Here is a 15,687-nt window from a genome sequence, read left to right on the forward strand (position 1 = left end):
ATTACTGCTTAGAGCCCGGGGCCTCTACTTGCTCCAAATACTACTTCTCAGTCTGAGACTAGCTGTGCGTTACCTTTTTCTTCAGAGGAATTTTTTTTTCCCCATGTTGTCTCTTCTGTTACCTATTAGTAGAACATCACCAGTATTTTTTAATTATGATTTTTCTTTTCTCTGGCCCACGAAGGAGTAGAATGTTGCCTCAGAACTTTCTTCTCATCCTTGTTCCTGAACTGAACAGTCCAAAGTTTCTTGGAGAAACAGTGTATCATTAGCCTCCTTTCTATACCATCTTTTTCTTTATTAGGTCTACAAGGACATGTTTTGTTTTTTTTTTTTACTTTTTCTCCCTACCCTCTACCCTCCTAGAAGGTCATGTTTTAAAAGGATGGTTCATATACCACCTGCATCAGATTTACCTGAAGGCTTTCTTAAAATGCAGACCCCTTGCTTAGTTCCAGTCCAGACTCACAGGGACAGATGGATGTGTCCCACTTCCCTTTCCTTGTACTAACACTTAAAAGCTTATGTCTCTGCTGTTGACATAGATTTGCTTCTAATAGTGGACAGTCAGCAGGAGGGAGGAAAGAAGGTTTCAGAAACCATGAAGTCTCTTGAAATGCAGAGATAAGTTCTTCAAAGTTAAGGGCTCCTTACTCTGTGACACTTTGCTTCACACCCATCCCCTAATCTGTGTAACAGAGAAAGCGATGAAAATGGTCCTGCCTTAGCCTATTATCTCTTGGTTATAAGTAATAGAAACCTGCTTCTAATGATCTGAAACAGAAAAGAGTTTATTACCAAGGACACAGGGGTCTTTCAAAGAATGGAAGGGACGAAGTGTGATCAAGGCTCCCAAAGGCCTTGAACCAGAAATTGGAAAACCATGAGGACTTGAGGAAGGCACTTTCTCAGTTTTCTCTTTCTTTTCATTTCCAAGCATTGTTTTCTCCTCTTCCTCCTTATTGGAAGGGATTTTTTGACAGTTCAAACAGTCCTGCTCTTGGGATCTGGCACTCCTTGCTTGTGAGTTGGGAGAGAAATGGCTGCTATAGCTGCCACTTTCACTAGGCACCCTGACAACTAGTAAGCTCAGCATTTTCTAGATGGCTTTAGGCGTTGCCCGGGGAACTATAGGTGTGATTTGCATTTGGGTTTTTTTGTTTAACCAGGTGCAGTCCTCCTTGTCCAACCTTGTGTTACTTTTTCAGACAGTTCTTGTGGTATATGTGGATTTCTTTTCCATTCCTTTCTTATTCCCTCATAAACAGCAGAGAATAATTTTATCTTGGCCCTGCATTCCTGCTTATAAACATGGTGGACAGCAGTGGCAGATGTTAGGGGAGAGGAGACTAAGAAAAGGGAGAGTCACCAGTGCTGAGTCCAACAGTCAGAAGGCCTTGACCTGTTGGATGAGGAGCGGACTCATTGAAATGCCTGTGATATGCTTATTATCTGCCACAAAACAAAATATGTGGCCAAGTTCTTGGGGAAATCCTGAAAGATACCTAGTTAGTAAGGAATTGTCAATGGAAATTAATTGTATAGAGATTATTAATCATTACTAATTGATCATGTGGGAAATGTCATTTCTCTTTCCTTTTTTTTTAAGGATTTTATTTATTTATTTGACAGAGAGAGAGAGACAGCGAGAGAGGGAACACAGGCAGGGGGAATGGGAGAGAGAGAAGCAGGCTCCCACTGAGCAGGGAGCCCGATGCCAGGCTCCATCCCAGGATCCTGGGATCATGACCTCAGCTGAAGGCAGGCTCTTAACGACTGAGCCACCCAGGCAGCCCTATTTCCTTCATTTTAGGTGCTGTTCCCCATAGCCCCTGTCCACCATGTCATCATGAACCTCTGTTTTTCCCTTCATGGTGTGTTTCTCAACTCTATAAAGTCGACTGCTTTTTCAGGAACATTACCATCTTGTTTGGGGAGGGAAAACTGCATTGCCAATACTTAAGTACTTAGGTTACTTACAGACTTTATGTATAAACAGACTTTGTGTCCATTTCTTACTCAGGCTTTGGGGATTTCCAGGTCCCTTGAGGAGAAGCAACCTATTCTTCAGCCCTTTCCCCCAAACTGCAAATGTGTGGTCGCTATCAGAAACTAGTTTTCGTTAAAAAACATTATATATTTATGCAAATATGATACAAATACCATGACCTTTTATAGAATTTGAAGAGGTAACTAGCTACAACCAGTTTTTGAGAAAATTAAATGCTTCAAAATGGTGATTGCTGTTAGAGTCTCTTTATTTTGAGGGGGCTGGGAATATGGGAGTGGAGTAGCCACATATATGTTAGTAAAGTTTGCCAAATTAGAGAGGAAAAGCAAGCAAAACCCTCTTTATTAGCCATTTTTCTTGCAAGAGATGATGGGGAATGATGTGACCATGGGATGACAAAATTGGGGAAAGAAATGGGACTGGAAGGAGGTGAGTGTGTCTGAGTTGGCTTTCTCACTGCACTTCTGTGTATAAGCACACACCACCCATTAGGTTACCTGTTTTTTCCAGGAGGGATTAAGTAAAACATTTGGATTAGCCCTTTTTGTTTTTATGATTTAGCTGGTATTTGTTATGGGCTTTAAAAAGCATCTCTCTTTTTTTTTTTTAAGATTTTATTTATTTGTGAGAGAGAAAGAGCACAAGCAGGGGGAGCGGCAGGCAGAGGGAGAAACAGGCTCCCCACTGAGCAAGGAGCCTGGTGTGGGACTCGATCCCTGGGATCATGACCCAGGCCGAAGGCAGACGCTTAACCAACTGAGCCACCCAGGCGCCCCTGGGGCTGGCTTCTAATGAGGGGAAGTATATATACTTCTATATTGAAGTATATATACTATTTTGAAGTATATATAGCTCATGAATGTTCGAAAGTAACAAACTTCCAGATCAAGAAACAGAACCTTACCAGCACTCTACAATCCCCTTTATATGGTTTTCCAATCTCCTGTCCCCTTTCTTTTAACCACTCTTCTGACTTCTGACAGCATAGTTTTTCCTTTTGCAGGAAAAGCTTTAAGGAAGCTTCTATGTGTGATAAAATAAGTAATAAAATAAATAGGCAGGGATAAAGAGAACAGCAGGAATCAAAAGCTTTTGAGAAAGGAGGTGTCAAACTGCTGATTGGGGAATGAATTTGAGTAGAAAATTCAATCAATCTATTCATTAGAGTAGAATTTAATTTAATTTTAGTTCTTTTAAAATATAGATGCTGCCAGGATGATTAAGGCTATAGTTTGTTGATACTCAGATATTTTCTTTTTTAACTGAGGGAACAGGAATATAGATTGGAGGAATAAATCTCCATTTTGGGAGAAGGCCATTTTGTTGGCAATTTTAGACACCAGAGGGCAGTATGAAGGCACCATGTTTGATCTGCAATGGGATTCAGGAAGTGAGGCTATTTGTTCAATTTGTATTTTTGTCTAAAAAAAAAAAATCATCTTGCTTTGCACACAAATCAAATTTTTGAAAAGGTAATGTAGCTTGTGGGACTTTGGGCAGTTAACTTTTTTGGGCCTTAGTTTTCCTATCTATAAAATGTGAGTAATAATACCTATCTCATATAGTTTGAGTTAATACTGAATATGTGAAAGTGTTTGGAACATAATAAACTCTATACAAGTGTTAGCTTCAAACAACAGTCACAAAAACTGCCTCTCTTATATAAGTGTTAGGGTTGAAAAAAATCTTGAGACTGCCTGCCTTTTTACTTACTCTCATTCCTAACCAGTTAATTATAAATAATATTACAGTAATAAGTGTGAATAGCCTAAAAGTAAAAACTATAGTAGTTCTCTGGCCTTACCCTTATCCATCCCTAAGGTTTGATCTCTGCTTTTAACTCTTTTAGTTACATCTTTGTTGTGTGCCTCATTTTTCTAAAACACAGATATCTGGGCCCTACTCCAGAGGTTCTTCTTCAGTGGATCTGGGTGGGGCTCAAGAATTTGCATTTCTGACAAGTTCCCAGGTGATGCTTATGCTACTGGTTTGAGGACCACACACTGTGAGCCACTTTCTCTAGTCCACAGATCTCACTGACTTGTAAAATGTCATAGGGATTTGCACAGGGAGGTTGACTCAACAGCTGAAATTAAGTAATGAGCAGATCATCACTGAGTGGCTTAAAATTGAGTATAGAATAAAGTTCAAACTACATGGAATTCACCATATAGCTCTATCCACCTTTCCATTCCTCACCTCACCTCACCACCCCTTGTACATTTTATCATTGCTAAACTTACAGCGATTTAAAAAATGTGCTGTGGTTTCTCATCAGTGGTTTTTGATATGCTATTCTTTCTTTGTGGAATTCCTGTCCCTATTTGGCTGCCTGGAGGTACCTTCATTCTCTTTGTTGCTTTTCTATCGCTGCAGAATTGGATGTTTCTACCTCCCATGTGCTCTTGAAACAATCTATATGTGCTTCTGTCAGAGTACAGATCACAATATATTTTACCTACTTGTCTGTCTTTCTTCTTTCTAGCTTGTAAGCTGCTTGGGAAGAGAGTCTTGGTATTTTACATTTCATTTTCACTGGCTTGGTATAGTTGTTGACATATAATATGAGCTAAAATAAACATTTGACTAAAGACAGAAGGAATTGGATGATTTGGAGGCCCAAAAGTGGAGACTGCTTATATGGAGTTTTGTTGTCTTTAATTTCAAGGAGCAAATCTACATAAGCAGCAGTATATACTCCCTGAGGATTTCTGTGGTGGAAGATGATGTTGGTTGGAATAAGAAATAGGAAGAGGTACCGGTTTGAGAAAATACTACTGAGTCTGATTTTGGAGGGGTCAGGGAAGATACCAAGCAAGAGCAGCATTTCTGAATGATAGAGCAACCTCAGGAAGGCCTCTAAAGAGGGAAACAGCTGGGCTTGTTCTAGAAACTAAGAGGAAGTCATTGGGGCTGGCTTTTTTTTTTTTTTTTTTAATTTAACTGAGAGAGAGTCAGAGAGCACAAGCAGGGGGAGCAACAGAGGGAGAGGGAGAAGCAGGCTGCCTGCTGAGGTCCCAGGGCCCCGAGATCATGACCTGAGCTGAAGGCAGACGCTTAACCGACTGAGCCACCCAGGTGCCCCTGGGGCTGGCTTCTAATGAGGGGAAGACTAGATAAGATGAGGTTGGCAGGAGGCTGATGTTTTTGGGTCGTGGTAAGGAGTTTAGATTCTAAATGCAGGGCGCCTGGGTGGCTCAGATGGTTAAGCATCTGCCTTCGGCTCAGGTCATGATCCCAGGGTCCTGGGATCGAGCCCCGCATCGGGCTCCCTGCTCCTTGGGAGCCTGCTTCTCCCTCTGCTTCTCTCTCTCTCCCTCCTTCTCTCTCTCTGTCTCTCATGAATAAATAAATAAAATTAAAAAAAAAATTCTAAATGCAATGGGAAATCATTGAAAGGTTTTAACTAGTCAAGTGACATGATTCAATATACATTTTATCCTTTTTTTTTAAGATTTATTTATTTATTTAAGAGAGAGCGCCTGTGTGTGTGCATGCATGCAAGCAGGGGGGAGGGGCAGAGGGGGAGGGAGAGAGAGAGAACATCAAGCAGACTCACCGCTGAGCATGGAGCCCGATGCAGGGCTCAATCTCACAATCCTAAGATCATGACCTGAGCTGAAATCAAGAGTTGGACCCTTAACCCACTGAGCCACCCAAGTGCCCCCCAGTATACATTTTAAAAAGATGATCCTTGTTTGTCCATGGAGACTGGAATAGATGGGATTGGGGTGGGTGGGAGAAGAGTAGTTACAGGCTGTTGAGTAATCCTGGCTTGAACTAGACAGGTATGGGGAGGAAGGAATGAGGAACAGTAAGAGACTACAGAAATAGTCTGTAGCTAGGCTTAATTAGTTCTTGTGATAGAGTGGATTTAAGAGTTGAAGGAAATGGAAGAGTTAGACTTAGCTTTCTGGCTTGAACTGCTGTTTGGACATAAGAAGTGGGATAACTGGAGAAGGAATAAGTCTGAGAGGACGATCACTTTGCAAAGCCAAGTTTGAGATGCCCATTATGTTTTCAAGAGAATATCTCAGGTAGTTGTCTAAATGAGTCTGGAGCTCATGTGGAAGAGAGCCAGGGCTGGAGATACGAAGTTAACGTTCTCACTCACCAGAGAGACGGTATTAATGCATCAAAACGTGATAAGGTGTAGAACTCAGGATTTAAGATGGCCAGAAGAATGAGAGTATCCTCCCTTGATAATCTCTGGATTTCAGCCTCTTATTTCATCTGTAGTTTTGAAATTCACTCTATTTTATATATTCACTTGATTTTGTTAATTAGTTGATTTTGATAATTCCTTAGTGATTTTTCTGGTTGTTTTTTTTTTTTTTCTCCCCTTCCAGTTTTGGCTCATCTTGGGCATCAGGATTGAAATAATAAAATTTATAGGGGCGCCTGGGTGGCTCAGTCATTGAGTGTCTGCCTTCGGCTCAGGTCATGATCCCAGGGTCCTGGGATCGAGCCCCACATCGGGCTCCCTGCTCCACGGGAAGCTGCTTCTCCCTCTCCCACTCCCCCTACTTGTGTTCCCTTTCTCGCTGTCTCTCTCTCTCTCTCTGTCAAAAAATAAATAAAATCTTAAAAAAAATAAAATTTATACCTTTTGTACTGTACTTTGAAAAATCTGTAAGGTTTTGAGAACAGTTACTGAAATTGCCTTTCCTTCTTTCTCTTCTTCAGGCTGACTGCCCTAAACTTTTCTGCTTACATGTACATTCTCCTGAAACCTATAGATTTGTTTTTTTTTAAGAATTAATTATTTCAAATATGTAGTATATGTGTATGATATGAAAATCAAAAGATACAGAAGAGTCTTCCTACCCTTACCCATCCCAGTCAATTACCTTTTCTGAAAGTAAGCCATGTTCCTAGGTCTTGTGAGTCATTCCATATCATTTCACATAAGATTAGTTGCATGGTATGCATTCTACTCTTATTGTATCATGATTTATTTACCAGTTTCCCATTATAGACTTACATTTTTGCTCTTTTCCATACTGGAAAAAGTTCTTCAAAAGATATCACTATAAATAATATCATTTTCCAGGAGTATGAATATATCAGGATAAATTCTGAGGAGTGGAATTGCTGGGTCAAAGAGTTTATGCATTATAAATTTTGATAGATACTGCCAGATTGTTCTTCCTCCAGAGGATATACCATTGCACTTTCTCACTAGCAGTGAGACAACACAGTGTCATATGTTGACACATGACAACATAATGAGTTACCAACTCCTTGATCTTTGCTGCTAATCTTGAGAGGTGAAAAATGTGTCTTATTGAGCCCTGTAGAATTTGAATGATTACAGAGTGGCTTTGATTTTATTTTACTGAATTAGTGAAATGACTATTTTATGATTGTCAGTATATATATGTATTTTTTTTAAACCACCGCAAGTGTTTCTAAGTGACTGGAGAACATTATTTGATTCTATATTTAAACCATACATTATAATATGGATGTTTAAGTTTCAGGATTTTAAATCATTAAGTATCCTTAATTTGCAGGTTTTATCTGAGAGAACTAATATTGAACTTTGGGTTTGTGCCAACATTATTCGTCTCTTTAATGATGATAACACAATTCCCTTCATTATACGGTATCGAAAAGAGCTTATTAATAACCTCGATGCTGATTCCTTGAGAGAAATTCGACAAACCCTGGAGGAGCTCCGGTAAGAAACCTGGGAAGGGATGAGTCTACTGTGAAGCGAAAGAGGCCATGTGAGCCAGTGAGGAGAAACAGTGAGGAAGTGAATTACAGCTTATTTCAACAGTTCCATTGTTTTGTTTTCTTGAATTATTATAATTGAATGTAGTCGCCTTCTGACAGAGGAAGTCAGCTCCATTTTACTTCTTTAGGTGTGTACAGAGTCCCTCTGCTGGATTGTTTATGAATAGCTCAGGCACGCATGGGCAGAAAGGAGGTTTGCCTTAAAAGTGTGTGCCTAAGAGTTTGACTGTCATATTCTCTCATAAGAATAGTTGTGCATAATGGCAAAGGAAGGAAACTGAGAAGAATACATTTTAGTCTGAGTCTTCAGTAGCTTATGTAAAACTGTCCTCTTAATACTATGAAGTCCCTAAATGGAGAGTTTTTGGCAGTATTGAGTTTGTGGGAAATATGTGTATTTCCTTTTTCTGATCTTTTAAAGGGCATGGTAATTTGGTATTGGTGGGTTTTAAGTTTTGTATAGTTACAGAATGAAAAGCATCCTTTAAAAATTATTTCTTTGGACTTACTGTAGTAACTCAGAAATAAGCATGCAAAGACTATAAGATTAACTGTATTTTTCAGTAGAGTTTATTAAACACTCTTCACCATTCATGCATTTATTGCATGTCTCCTACATGCCAAGCACTGTGTTGTTAATGTGTGTGTTCTTCAACTCTATGACAAGGATCTGATTAAAATTGGATAGAATCTTACCTTCAAGCCATTCTAAAAGTGCTAAAAGTTATTTTTTAAAAGCAACCTAATAATCTTCCTGTGATTTGGGGGGAACCTGCATCTCACTAGGATTTCTACACCTTTTGTTGAAGTCTTTTAGTGCCAGGAGAATTAAGATGCTAATAGGTGGAGAGTTACATTTCACTGAGAGAAAAATCAATTAGCCAGCCCAGAAGTATAAATGACTAGCTAATCAGGTGGTTTCAGATTTAAATCTTCCAGGCCCAGGTTAGTATAATCAAGCATTAAGGGATACAAACTCAAGATCCTGACTCCTAAGAGGGTTAGCATCTATTCCAGCTGATTACTGACATGCAGGCTTGTCCACCCAGTTTGCCAGCTTGTCCTATTTTCTTTTTTTTTTCAAAGAACCTGGTAATCTGAGTTTTTATATAAAAACTTTCTGGGCCAGACAAAACCATCCACAGGTCACATGTAGAAGGCCAGTAGTTTACAAATTAGAAAGTAAGCTTTCTGTTTGGTTAAATTCAGGGTAATGAAGAAAATCTGAGGATTTGGGGATCTGAAATTGGGGAGAGTGTCACAAACAAGCAGGAATAGTTTACATTAAAAATTAAAGGTATTCTAATAATATTTGGTTGTGTGGGGGACAAATAGCTTTATGTCGAGATTACTATTATTTTTCTATTAAAAACACTTCTGCAAAAGAGTTCATTTCCTGAGTATCTATTAATAGTGAAATACATTGAATATTAGTGGAGGAATATTTCTCTGAGTAAGTGGGGGCATTGACTGGGGACTCTGAGCAGAATTCGCTATCAAGGACATTATTGAAATGGTTGATGAAACTTAGGTGAGATCTGTGGATTAGAATATAGTAATATATCTATATTCACTACCTGATTTAGATGGCTATATTGTTATGTAGGAGGAGATTCTTGTTTATAGAAAATATGCACTAAAATATTTGGGTAATGGTAACTTATCCTTAAATGGTCCAGAGGGGGGAAATTGTTTTTATCTCAACTACAACATTCCTGTAAGTTTGAGATAGCTTCAAAAAGGAAGTTTTGACACATAAGTCTTGTATATTACAAAAGTTTTTATTTTCAGGGCTGTTGCAAAGAAGGTTCATAGTACAATCCAAAAAATTAAGAAGGAGGGAAAGATGTCTGAGTGCTTGTTAAAAACCTTGCTGAACTGTAAAACTTTTGAAGAACTAGAACATGTGGTAAGGAACTCTTTTAATCTTTTAATATAATACCTACCTAATTATATTATGATTTGGATCTTTTTATATAAAGTTAAAAAAGATCTGGAAATAAAAAGCTAAAGTCATCAGCCATCATTATTTAATTCAACCAAGTGCTTATTCAATAAATACCTATCAAATGCTTTTTTGTGTGGTTTGCTAAGATAGGTAATACAGAGTCCTTGTCTCCAAGGCATTCCCAGTTGAGTGGGGAGACAAAGGAGTGTAGGTTATGGAATTGAGAAGCCTAAGGGAGAGTGCTCACTCAGCTGGAGACCTAGCTGTGAGGGTCTTCAGCATGTAGTTGGTATTTAAAACCATGAGAATGGATGATTTCACTCAGGGAGAGTTTATGGGTAAGCAAGTCAGGGTAGACCATTGAGGAACACTAACTTTTAAAGCATGGGTGGAGGAAGGGAAAACCGAAGGAGGAGACATGGAAAGAATGGTCAGGGAAGTAGGAGGAGAATCAGGAGATGATGACACCATGGAAGACTGTAGGGAAGAGAGTCTTAGAAGGAGGTAATGATCAATAGTTAAGTAAGTAAATGTAGCAGGGAGGTTTGGCAAGATAAGGACTGAAAAATGTATATTTGATAATTAGGGGTTCATGGTGCCTCTTTGGGATACCACTTTCAGCAAGGTGTGGGAAGAGAAGCCCACTGGCTCAGGTTGAGGAGTGAATGTGTGTGAGAAGTAGAAGCATTGTGTGTCAGCAGCTATTAGAGGAGCTCCCTTGGGTTGTGGAGAGGACCTTACAGTCCTTGCAGTCCAGGCACTGAGTTTTTAAGATGAGGGAATACAAACAAATGACTAATGTGAAGTGAATAGAAAAGTCTAAAGAATCAGATAAGGAATAACCATCTTTGTACAGCTAGTAGTCTCTGGTTAGTATTAATTCATCTCTGAAGGGAGAGGAAAGGGTTGAGAAAAGGATGTCTTTAGCATTCCCACGATGTCTTCTGATTTTGTGTTTTAATTTTGACTTGCTTTTTAAAACTGAACGATATGGTATATTTTCTGACTTTTTTTTTCTAGTCAGCTCCATATAAAACTGGAAGCAAAGGCACCAAAGCCCAGAGAGCAAAGCAGTTGGGATTAGAAGGAGCAGCCAAGACACTGCTTGAGAATCCAGGGCAGCTCAATCTGCTATCTTACATTAGACCCAATGTAAAAGGTACCGGCTTTACCTTAAGAGATCATCCCTGTTTCTTTCTCTTCCTTTTTTAATTTGAAAACTATGTTTAAAAAATTTTTTCATTAAGTAATGACTATACAAGAGTATTATAGCATATAAGAATAAATAATTCTAATAAAACAAATCCCCATATACCTCTTGCTTAGGCATCAACTTCCTCTTTTGAAGTGCCTGTTCTAGTCTTTTGCCCATTTTTATTATGTTGTTTCTCTCTTTTTAAATTAATTTATAAGTACTTTTTAAGATATTCTTTCTCAGTTATATGTATTACAAATCTTTTCTCCCAGTTTGTAACTTCTTTTCACTTTTCTTTATGCTGTCTATTAAATAAACAGAAAGTAGAAGGTCTTAGTTTTATTATAGTTAATTTATTAATCTTTTCAGTTTTGCTAATCTTTTCTCTAGGATACTTGCTTTTTTTTTCTTTTTAGAGAAATTTCTTCATGTTCCAAAGTTATAAAGAATGTCCTATATTTTCTTTTAAAACTTTGATTCTATTTCTAAAAATTTATTTAATTATAAAAGTCATATCTACTTTTTAAAACTAATTTTAACAATTCTGACATATATTAGTTATAAAGTGAAGTCCTGCTCCCACACTTCTACTCTCCAGGAGGGAAGGGTCTTTTTCTGAAATGTATCTTTAACCTTTTGTGTATGTGTGCACAAGAGGGAGAGTGAGATGGGAGATGGTGTAGGGGAGAGAGAATTTCTAAGAGAAACCCATGGAAAGTGGCAACTGATACATGTCGAGATACATTGGTTTTATTGGCAAAATTGGCCCTAGAGTGAGAGCTCTTTGAGCAAGAGTGACTTTTTACAGGAGTGCTCTGACAGGATAGGATGGGGAAATTGGTGCTCTCCTAAGTCCTATTCTCATTCTAGTTTCTTTGGTCTTGTGTTTATTCTTTTGGCTAGGAGACCTAAGTGTCTATAGGGGGCAGTCTCTGATAAGAATATCCACATTCTGTACTACACTTTGGGGAATCCTGGCATATTGTAACCTGCATTCATTTTAAACTATTCAGCAATTTGAGTTTGCAATTAAAAAATTAAGGATGAGTGTCTGTAACTATTCACATACAAATATACGCATCTTAATATCTGATTTAAAAACGGCAATAATGAAAAGAAAAAGCAAATAAGTATTGAATTTAGAGATGGATCGAAATGAGTAAAACTTGTTTGTTTCATTTTTTAATGTGTATTTTTAGTTAGATTTTCAAATGATGCAATTTTAATGTTTTAATAGTAGCTGAGACTGTATAGCCAAGCATTAGGGTCAGCCACAGTGGTAACTTTCTTGCCCAGTGATAGTACGTTTTCTTAGAATCAAATATTGGAATTTTCAGAATGTCAGGTGCATAAAGGTTTATTGTCTGTTCTTACTCTTTAATGATCGATTTCCATTCCTTTTCACCTCCTTTGGTACCAAGTTTTCCTTAGTTTACACATATACTGCGTTCCTACTGGGTAGGTTTGATAACTCTGTCTCTTTGCATGGCCATATACGGTGATGCTCATGAACTACATGGTGATGGACACTTGGTGATACTTCTGTTAATGGGGCTCAGTCAGGGCTCACTGCAGTTACAGTCATACTAGCACATATATTGAACTTTCTGTTTGCTTTATTCCCTCTTTCTTTTACTCTGATCATAAATGTCAAAGAATTACAATTAATTCCAAACAAGATAGATACTGGTTTTTAAAGTTTGCTTGGATTGTGTTTTTCTTTTCTCTGTCCCTTCATTTCTTGGGCTATACACGTACTCATGATCATCCTCAGTTCTCTTATTTTTCTAAAGACATATTTTCATCATTCCCATCATTTCTCAAAGAAATGTTCAAGAAACCAACTGTTTTCAGTGTGAAGTGGAAGACACTTCTTACTTGCCACAGACCAATAAGAATTTGGTCTGAATCAAAAAGATATACATGCCACAAATGAACTACATCCTAGAATTTTCAGAATATCCCCATGTTGTTTACAAGGAGGAGTAGCTGATTACTCTGTTGTGTGGAAGAAGAGGTAGCCGTATTGCAGATAAAGTGAAAAGAAGTGTTGGCCCTTCAATTTTTGTTACAGTTGTGGAGCTTTGAAGAATCTGGCTGGAAAGTTTCCACTGCAACAAAGGAGATACGATTTTCTGCTTCTGTGGTCCTTATTTCCTTCTGATTTCATTGAGGTGCTAAACTTTTTGAACTCTTGTTATTTTTGGCTGTCTTAAGCCCCAATGATCAGTTCTCTCTGATGGAAGAAGATGCTTATTCAAACACACAAGACTCTTTTCCCAGTCCTTTCTCTTCCTAGTTGGACTGAGAGGGAGGTAATGTAATGTGGATGAGCTACCCAAGTGACTCTGATAATTTCTACCTCCCATGAGGAACCACTGCTCTAAAGGTAGCTCAAGGCACCTCCCCAGCATTGTTTTTGCCTTTTTTTTTTTTTAAACTTTAGTGGGTATCAGAATCATCTGGAATGCTCTGCAAAACAAAAATCCCCAAGTCTAGGAATCCATATTTTTAGTAAGTACCTAGTGTGATTTTATTTTTGGGTCCTTAGACTATACAAAACATTGCTCTAGAGCTCTAGTTTAATTTTAATTATATAAGGTTTGTCAATTATAAAAAGTTTACAAATTGTAGTCGCCAAAAATGATGGGGGCTTTTTAAAGGTCTCTTATTATAATAGAAAAATATATAACTTCCTTTTTCTGTTTTCTCTCATTGATGATTCTCATTGGAGATAGGTTCCATCTTTACTTCTGACTTCCTACCCTGGTGTTTTTATTAAATTTTGTGTAATGATGCTGTAAGGTGCTTTGGGACTCCAGGAATTAGTGCATAGTGACTGGTTTTCTTTTCTTTCTTTCTTTCCTTTTTTTTTTTTTTTTTAAGATTTTATGTATTTATTTGAGAGAGAGCAAGAGTGAGAGAGAGAGCTTGAGTGGGGTGAGGAGCAGAGGGAGAAGTAGGCTTAATCCCGGGGCGGGGCTCAATCCCAGGACTCCGGGATCATGACCTGAGCTGAAGGCAGCCGCTCAACCAACTGAGGCACCCAGGTGCCCCAGTGACTGGTTTTCTTAGATGAAGACTAATGTAGGGAGATAGCTCACCCAAGAGCAGATATTTACTGACTGCTTACTATATGTCACAGCTGTTCTAGGTCCTTTATATATACAACCTTCCACCTCTCAAAGGTAATTCACTCCTGAAAATCCCCTCATAGGGAAACTCTCTTAAAATGTAAACAGAATTTATACTAATTTTAATGGTTAAATTTCTTTAAAATAATTTTAGTTATTTTAGTAGTTAAGATTAGTTATAAGAAAACCCAACAAGGCATTTCTTTTTATTAATGACTCCCTAAGTCTGTCCTCATATTTTCTTTGTCTTCTGTACCTATTACTCATTAAAACTATGCTCTCAGAAAAACATACTTATGATACTTACTGCTTATGTAATTCAAACTTTAATGCAAGAATAAAAAAGCTTTAATAGAACAACTAAGAAGAAATGGAACAAAAGCAATGCAAATGATCTCTCTCAATGTATATATAAGTTGAGATCACAGGGCCCTGATGTTCAAGAGTCACTGCTATAAATTAGTAAACCAGAAGCACTTGGAAAGAACATAGTGCTCCACTGGTAGACAATTCAACTGTGAAGATGAATGACCACATAATGGCTCTTGTTTTGTGCTCATGAGATTTGAGAAATTCAAATGGATCATTAAAAATGTGAATAAATGCCTCATAAGTCAAAATAAGAATATTAATAAAATTACTTGTAAAGGATAATTTTTGTAACTGGTATGAAATGGTATACCTTAGATTATAACTCTGTTAATATATATTTCCCATAGCACATTTATTCTTTATAAACACTTCATGAAGTAGGTGCTATTATTCCATTTTTATAGGAAGCTGAGGCACAGAGAGGTCAAGTAATTTGCCCAAGGTTACACATTTGGTAAGTGGTGGAACTAGGATTAGACTAGGCAGCTGGCTCTGGAGCTGCATTTTTTACCACTAGGTTATATGATATGTAAAGGTCCTGTATTATTGCTTTGGAGACTTGTTACTTTTTGGAGAGGTAAGCTAGTCACTGCTATAATTGTCTGTCTTAAGGTTTTCAGTTTAAGGGTTTATTTTGACTGGAATAAATTTATTATGATTTAATTGTAGACTTAAAAAACCAATCTGTAGTTCTTGCTTTGTTTTCCCCCTTATCCTTCTCCTAAAGGACTTTCAGCACTCCAGGATATTGAAACAGGAGTGCAGCATATTTTAGCAGACATGATTGCTAAAGACAAAGACACGCTTGACTTCATTCGGAAATTGTGAGTAACTCCTTTATAGAGTTTTCTGCTTTGTGGACTCATGCTGTTAAGGGTCATATGGTTAGTGCTAACACTAGTGTTCATTAAAAACTTTATCTTTAGACTTTTTTTTTGGTAGCAGAACTCTTTGTTCAAGCAACAGAACACTAATATATAAAACAGATAAAAGTGAAGTTGCTTTAATTGAATTCTAGGCAGGAAGCCTGGCACTCTGCCTGCTCATCTTCCTTACACTGACATACCTCAGTGGAGGGCTCTGAGGAACAGTTTAAAAACCATTGCATTGGAGACCTAAATATGAGGCAGGAGTCCATCAAAATCCTAGAGGAGAACACAGGCAGCAACCTCTTCGACCTCAGCTGCAGCAACTTCTTCCTGGGAACATCGCCAAAGGCAAGGGAAGCAAGGGCAAAAATGAACTATTGGGACTTCATCAAGATAAAAAGCTTTTGCACAGCAAA

At 38.0% G+C, this 15,687-nt stretch overlaps 1 protein-coding gene across 2 annotated transcripts in view; it reads left to right on the top strand.

Annotated features, from left to right (window-relative positions):
* SRBD1 (S1 RNA binding domain 1) overlaps positions 1-15,687 on the top strand; it is a 207,301-nt gene that overhangs the window by 17,323 nt on the left and 174,291 nt on the right. For both annotated transcript variants that reach the window (XM_028104085.2, XM_028104086.2), the window contains exons 5-8: positions 7,528-7,694; positions 9,545-9,662; positions 10,722-10,860; positions 15,130-15,226. In XM_028104085.2, the coding sequence (XP_027959886.2) occupies positions 7,528-7,694; positions 9,545-9,662; positions 10,722-10,860; positions 15,130-15,226 (521 nt within the window). The remainder of the gene's footprint in view (positions 1-7,527; positions 7,695-9,544; positions 9,663-10,721; positions 10,861-15,129; positions 15,227-15,687) is intronic.

Source organism: Eumetopias jubatus, unplaced genomic scaffold (genome assembly GCF_037043125.1).
Source record: "Eumetopias jubatus isolate StellerSeaLion01/CBP00866 unplaced genomic scaffold, mEumJub1_p1.0 scaffold_9, whole genome shotgun sequence".
NCBI classification, from domain to species: domain Eukaryota; kingdom Metazoa; phylum Chordata; class Mammalia; order Carnivora; family Otariidae; genus Eumetopias; species Eumetopias jubatus.